General features: G+C 32.8%; 1 protein-coding gene across 1 annotated transcript; it reads left to right on the top strand.

The window, feature by feature from the left end:
• The first annotated feature begins 390 nt into the window (after positions 1–390).
• On the top strand, positions 391–6,995 carry LOC108327949 (uncharacterized). The gene is made up of 9 exons (XM_017561687.2): positions 391–795; positions 1,390–1,539; positions 2,682–2,896; positions 3,103–3,173; positions 3,276–3,438; positions 5,262–5,433; positions 6,070–6,228; positions 6,340–6,428; positions 6,748–6,995. The coding sequence occupies exons 1-9, from the start codon at positions 513–515 to the stop codon at positions 6,841–6,843; spliced, it is 1,398 nt and encodes a 465-aa protein (XP_017417176.1). The 5' UTR covers positions 391–512; the 3' UTR covers positions 6,844–6,995.
• The last annotated feature ends 963 nt before the right edge of the window (positions 6,996–7,958 follow it).

Below are 7,958 nucleotides of genomic sequence, written 5' to 3'. Positions count from 1 at the left end.
TGTGCATGAGGAAAAACAGAAAAAGAAACAAGACAAGAATGAAAAGAATAAAAACAAAAAGAAGAAAATGGTCCACAATCCAAGTCATCGTATCATCGTAAAAGAAAAAATTTGCCTTCTATCTTTTAACATTTAAAAAGTTGTTTATTAATTTAGTTCTTATATTTAGATTTTTAATTTATTTTAGTTTTTATATATATTTTATTTAATAATTTTTTATTTTTCTAGAAAAAACTCAATTATTACTTTGTTTTTGTAAATAAAATATAAATATTAAAAGTATAAATATAAAGAAAAAAATATTAATTAAAAATAAAAAGAAACACAAAACTAACAAAATAACATCTTGCCATGTACATACACGAGAAGTCACTCTTCTCATGGCAATAAAAGAAGTAAACGAAATCCATCTTGGTGGCTCAAGCGAAATAAAAGGGTCAATGCAATCAACCAAATTTGCTCTTTCTGAAAGTTGAAAAACCTTTGGTTCAAGTAACATACTCAGCACAACGATGACTTCACTCTCTGCATTTCTTCCCAACCCAAACCCAAATCTGAACCTTCTTCACAGTCACAACTTCAGCCTCTCTTCCGTTCCTTCTTGGAAACACAAATCCACGCCCAGTAAGAGTCCATTTTCTGTTTCTTGTTCTTCTTCCTCTCACACATACGACGTCGTCATAGTGGGGGCTGGCGTCATTGGCTTAACCATTGCTCGCCACTTTCTCCTTTCTTCCGACCTTTCTGTCGCCATTGTCGATAAGGCTATCCCTTGTTCCGGTGCCACTGGCGCAGGTATAAACCTCACCATGTAAATTGCAAGTAAACAATGATTATCTTTTGTTCTCCACCATTTCTTCATGATATATCACGGATTTACTTATTTATCTACCCTGTTTGGGTCGGAGCGGCAAGATTTTTAATTAAAGTGATTTATACTTTGATGTTTTTATTCTAAAAGTAATTAATAGCTACAAAATATTTTATCCAGAAAAAGTTATTTAAGGCTGTTTAAATTCGAAATCAGTTTTGGATCTGGAATCAATTTCTCATTGTCAGACTAAACATCTGAATATTACCTGTCACGTTATTTGGTATTTCAATGTGATTTTGGACGGTCCATAAGTTTATATTCCTACTTGAATCCAAACATGCATTAAGTCATTTGCATTGATCTCTTTTCTCCTTTATTTTTTTTGTGGGGTACTAGGTGAGGCTATCTGGGATTTCAATGTGATTTTTGATAGTCCTATGTGAATCCAAATATGCATCAAGTGCGATATTTTTTTTGTTTTCTTTTGTATTGCAGAAGTAGAAAACACTGCTGAGTTTTAATTAACTGTTGGGTTTGCTGCCCTTTGATTTGAAATTTGAGCTGGTTGTTTCTAGGACAGGGACATCTATGGATGATAAACAAAACCCCTGGTACTGCTACATGGGATCTTGCATGGAGGAGCCATCAACTCTGGACAACACTGGCTCAGAGTCTGGAAGAGCAAGGCTTGGACCCTACGGTGGAGTTGGGTTGGAAAAAATCTGGTCTGATACCTCTGTCTGTCTATAAATTTCTGTTTGAACTGCAATTCAGAAGAGATTCATGCCAAATTTAGTTTGTCCGATTTGAAGTTTCTTATACGATTTGCGTATTTTAATTGAGGCATTGGTGCTGATGTTATATTGTAGGAGTTGGATGAGCAAAACAGAGTGTCTGGTTTTGTTATAAGGTTTAATTATATTTTTACTGGTTTTGGTCCCCCAATTTTTTTTTTAAAAAAGAAGCTTTTCTTAGTCCTTTAGAATGGAAAAATTTGGGTTTAGTCCCTTATTACTAAATTTGAGAGACTAAAACATGTATTTTAGGATTTAGGAAGTATGAGTTAGAGTTTAGGGTCAAAGTTTAGAGTCTAGGGTTTAAACATATGTTTAACCCCCCATATTTGTGTTTCGGGACTAAAACCATATTTTTCAATTTTGAGGGACTGAAAAAATGCTTTTTTTTTTTAAAAAATTTGGCGAAGCAAAATAAAACTAGTCCTAAATTTCAAGGATTTAAAACATAATTAAACCTTGTTATAATTATGAATTTCAAATCTGTATGCAGTTTTTTTAATCATGTTATGTAGAAATTTTCCAACAAATGAAAAACACATCTTTATTTAGAATTGTTAAAAGTATTTTGATGACTTTGTTTTTGTTTGATAGCATGCATGTACCATGGCACTACCCTTGTGAAATGTATTTCGGGAACTTGTTCAAGGTCATTCCATATTCAATCCAGAAGATTGACTGATTATAAGGCTATAGGGAGGTCTTGCACCTGGTTGCATCTTTAGCTTTTACCCTTTGGAGCCATGCTGCGAAATATCATAACATTTTCCCAAAAGCACTGGTTTGATGTCAGAGCATATTGTTTGTAACAAGGGAGACAGCATTCTATATATCATGATAATTTGCTACATCATTCTGTTTTCTATATTTGAAATGTAGACTTGCTTGTGTATTTTTGTGCTATGGATTGAGATTGTCCTGAAGCAGTTAAGGCATGTCAGAACCATACAGTCTTCTATAAGTGTTGTGTGCAGTAATATGAAGGAAGCGAGGAATAGTTATTTATAGTCATGAAAGTTTTAGGCGTCCTTTCCCCAGGTCATAACTTTGACGTGACATCTTTTGATCTGCAGGAAGCCTATTAATTGGTAGAAGTGATGCGGAGTCAGACATGTTAAAAGAGAGGGTGAAGCAACTTTGTGAGACTGGATTGAATGCGGAGTACCTGAGTAGCAGTGATTTGTTAAAAGAGGAACCTGATCTGTTGGTGGACCAAAACAGTGCAGCTGCATTTCTACCAGTAGATTGCCAATTGGATGCTCATCGTACTGTTGAATATATTGAAAAGGTTCTGTATTCTTGCTTCTTTTTTTCTTTGCATATCTTCTATTTGCATTGCAACTCATAAATAGTTATCATTGTTTTCATTTGGCATATCTCTTACTTGCAATTGCAACTTAATGTGTGCATTGCTCTTTCAAGTAAAGACTTGCCACAGGCTTATATATGACGTCAGACTTACAATTGTAAATTTATTGTTGTTGTGTATAGTAGGCTAACAGGAATTTTGCATCGGAAGGAAGATATGCAGAATTTTATAATGACCCGGTGAAATGTTTTATCAGGTTTACTTTTTGCCTTTCCTTTGCCCTGACGGTGTACTTAAAATATTGGTAGGGGAACAAATTTGGTTGACTAAATGCTTCTTTTTTTTTTTTTGTTCTCAGGTCAGATGGCAATGGCGAGGTTAAAGCTGTTCAGACTTTTAAGAACACACTACACAGCAAGAAAGCAGTTATAGTTGCAGCTGGTTGTTGGACTGGTGGTTTGATACAGGACTTGTTTAAAAATTGGGGAATGGAGCTACATGTTCCAGTAAGGCCAAGAAAGGTGTGTTTATATACAGCTTGAAGATGATCTAATCTTTGCAAATATAGGAAATCATTCACTGTTTTTCCAAATACTGTCATTTACCATGATGCACTCCAGTACATGTTACTTTGTAATTTTAATTCAAGTTGTGACAGTTTGGAATTTTGTTAGGAAAATTTTCTTGTTCTCATAGTCTCTTTTGAAAAAAGTTTTTCCAACATAAAAAGGAGATTTAAAGAAACCACTTAGGTTGTGTGCTGCAATATTATAGTTCTTTTTCAAAGGAATCCAAACTCCCTCTCTTAAAAACACAATCCATTTCTTGGTTGAATCTCTGAAGGAATTTGATTTATAATTTTGAATTTCTTTTTTCTAATTCAACGTTGTTTGGAACATGGAGCTTATTACTAAACTGTTCTATAGAAGAAATAAGATGATAAGAAACCCGATTGACCCACAAGTCAGTTAGCTTATTAAGTAACATCAAACATTTATTTATGTTTCCAAACAAACACATATTAACATGTCATCACAATCATATTAAGTAACATCTACTCCACAATATAAACTCATAAAATACATCACATACAAACAAAAAGGCAAGAAAAGAAAACAAGAAAAACAAAAATAAAAGAATGTAAACACCCCTTACCTCTCACCCGTCACCTCTCCTTCAAATCTATTTAACCACATTTTTTTCTCACCCAAGCATAGCACTCACTCATTTAGTTGGTATGTTTATGAATTTTACTGTCACCCTTAAAACTCTAGATATACTTAAGAGATTTTAGGTGATTCTTCTAATAGCCATAAAATATTAGATATATCTTTTCCTACCTTTATGTTTCAGTGTCTTAGAAAATCTCTTTAAATCTCTTATATATAACAAAAATCACACACATAACAAATCTGATATATTTTTAATAAATCTTAAGAAATAACCCTCATTTATAAATTGCTTATATTTTAATAATTACTTTGTGTATCTTTCAGCAAACTTATATTCTAATAACCACTTTATATATCTTTTAAATAAAATAAATCTCTTAAATAATTAGTAAACCTTAAATCTTTTTAAGTAATAAAAAAACAATAAACCGCATTGAATATATATTTTCTAATTATTATAATTTTCAGAATCATACATAGATACTACAATTATAATAAATTTCAGAAACTCTCCACTATCGTAACTAACTTTTACTCAAAAAGGATTTTTGTGTTTGTCAAGTCTGTCTTTTCTCTTTTGTGTTCAGATTTCAGTCCAAGGGATAGTCCAACATTCTTTGAATGAACTTTTGCATCATTCTTCTTGGTGACAACGCTGTTTGGCGTGTCTTGTATCTCTTCCACTTTTGGATAGTTTGCTTACTATTGGATTGCGCTTCTGTTGGGTCCTATTTTTGTATGATTGTAATTTTTTCTTGAAAGCTAAGTGCATTTTAATATGAACTAGTCATGCAATATGTTTCTATTACTCTTTCTTTTTGTCTACTTGGTGAATTGGATTGCCCTTCTGTTGGGTCCTATTTTTTGTATGATTGTAATTTTTTCTTGAAAGCTAAGTGCATTTTAATGTGAACTAGTCATGTCATATGTTTGTATTACTCTTTCTTTTTGTCTACTTGGTGAATTTTCCTTCCATGATTTTCTTCTTGATTTCATCCTGTTTAGTGAGGAACAATAAAGCTAGTTATTTATTGTTGACCACATGCTCATGCAAACATAACAAAGTCGTATCTTTAGTAAATTCCTTTCTAATGCATCAAATTAGTTCAGATGATCAGTTTATTTTATTGATTCCTATATCACTTTCCAATGTTTTTCTGTTTGGTTTGAAGGGTCACCTACTTGTGCTTCAAAATTTCAATTTCCTTGCATTGAATCATGGCGTGATGGAGGCAGATTATCTCAGCCATCCAACAATTTCTGGTTTAGAATCGTCAGATTGTGAAAAGGACTTATCTGTTTCAATGGTAGCAAGTATCGATACAGCAGGGAATCTTCTTCTTGGTAAATTCCTTTTCTGTGTCCCGTGTAAATAATATTTGTTCAATGGAGAAGCTCATATTAATAATCTATACGCCGGATGATTGCTTCTGTTGCGTTTAAGTTTTGACTACTATTTATATTGAATAATCTTTTGTCTTTGAAAGGATTTGCTATAAGATAGGAGCTCTTAAATTTTAGGTCAGCTTAGTTTAGCTCTACTCTATAAAACTGGTTTGTATGATATTGTGGACTAAACTACTACTACCCTTCACGTTACAATTAAGAGGCTGCATATTTAGGTGGAGTAAGTGTGACCATAATTAAGATAGCTGTACAACATGATATCTAAAAACAAAGCCCAATACTATGTTCATCAATTAGTTCACTACCATAATTACAACTGTTGACCATAATTAATATGTTGATGATTTAAGAGCAATTTCTAATTATTGATTATTGTTAATCCACAAAATTAAATAATTAATCTAACAGCTCATGATCTCTTGGCTGAACAGTTGTTCCATTTCCTTCATTTATAGTTTTCAAGTTTTCATGAAATAGATCCAGTTTTACTGTTGATTCAAATTCTTCTGTTTTAGAATTTTAACATTTTTTTGCTCCTTGTTGTACAAAACCAAAATTTTATTCACCATCAAGGGAGTAGTCGCGAATTTGTTGGTTTCAACACCGACTTGGACAAGTCTGTTGTCAGTTACATGTGGAGACGAGTTGGAGAATTCTTTCCCAAATTGAAAACGATTTCCCTTTCAGATCTAAATGCAAGTACAAAAGTCAGAATAGGACTACGACCTTACAGTGAGTCACAACATCTCTTTGCCATCTTATGCAGCTATTAATAGTTATTTACATTTTCAAAACCTATGTACACAACATATGTTTGATCTGCATAATGTTTTACCCTGTTAGTGCCTGATGGGAAGCCCGTGATTGGGCCTGTGCCTGGCTTGTCAAATGTATACCTTGCGGCTGGACATGAAGGTTCTGGGCTTTCATTGGTGAGTTCTCACTTCTCAGATACTTATTATTTTCCCACAGTTGCTATTTGCATTCCGAATATTTCTTCCTGCATTAATCCGAAATGTTTCTTTTACGTTCGGAATAGCCAATCTGGAAGCAGAATGTAAAACTGCATTTCAGATTGGTGAAGAGAAAGTGGTAAGGAAGTGATTTTTTGGGTGCTGAAAACAACTGTTATATTTTTCATTAAAGAATAGCATTATAGCATTACCTATTTACATTAGTACGGTACTTTGCATGCTCTCTGACATCTGAACGAACATTTAGTTAGTTTTCTGATTATGGAGAAATTTCCAGGCTTTGGGGACTGCTGAAATGATTGTTGAGATGGTGTTGGGACATCAAGGAAAAGTTGATACCACACCTTTTGCTGTGCAGCAAGCTCTTGGTTAAAATTTAGACAACTCTTGAGAATTGCAATAAATTAGCTCAAAACTTTTATATGAACAAGGTATTCAAACTCATGATTAAATAATATTTACTCATGAGTTCTTATTGTAACAAGAAAGAAAAGGTCAAATAAATCTTTAAACCACTTCTAAAAAGGCTGCATGGACCTAAATTGAAACAAGATTGTTATTAGCTCGGCTCATTGATATGATATACACTAAAATAAAATAATAAACTGTTTCAAGGGATAAAAATATATTTGTGAATTTCAAGATTCTTTTTCTTGTAAAAAGTAAAAGGACATAATGGAGGATACACTAGTACTGTTTATGTATTGATAAGATTTGTAATAATCCATAGTTTGTAACGACTGATTTTGTGGTATTTTTTATTTTACTTTTGAAAGCTATTAACAAATTGTTTTTTGGAAAGATCTTGAAATTTTCTAACATTGGGTTGGTGCTACACAAACTTGTAAACGGTCTGGTCCATTGGAGGGAGGATATTTTTTGGTTTCGTTTTGTTTGGTTTGACTTTAGGTGAATTGATTATCAAGTTAATTTTTTTTTATATTATAAATTTATGAAATGGATAGAGTAAAAAACTGGGAAAACGTTTCTTTAACAACTATATTTTGCTAACTTTTTTACGTCACGTGGTGTTGTTTCATTGGTTGGTTTTAAAAGATTTTTTTAGAAAGGTGGAATTTGTTTAGAAGGGTAGTTTTGGAAAGAATTTGGATAAAAACTCCTTTTGGTGGGTTTTTTTTTAGATTCACTCTTTTTAGCAGCTTGGTTTTCTCAACTCTCCCTCCACATTGAAGCTTCCATCTCTCTCCACCATTGAAGCATCTTGTCAGAGTGGCTGCAGCGGAATGGTTAGCGTGGGATAACAAACCAAGATGGTTTTTAATACGAACGTGTGCCTTTTAATTTCTATTCAATTAAACTTACTTAGCAATTAATGATAACAATTAAATAGAGTAAGGTTGAGAGAAATTTGCACAGAAGATTTTATCCTGGTTCGGATTTTACCAATCCTACGTCCAGTCACTTATCTCAAAACAAGATAAACAATTTATTTATCACAAAACAATTACAAACTACAATCACAAAGAT

The sequence above is a fragment of the Vigna angularis genome, chromosome 2 (genome assembly GCF_016808095.1).
Source record: "Vigna angularis cultivar LongXiaoDou No.4 chromosome 2, ASM1680809v1, whole genome shotgun sequence".
In the NCBI taxonomy this organism is placed as follows: Eukaryota; Viridiplantae; Streptophyta; class Magnoliopsida; order Fabales; family Fabaceae; genus Vigna; species Vigna angularis.
This window is presented reverse-complemented; position numbering and strand designations above follow the sequence as displayed.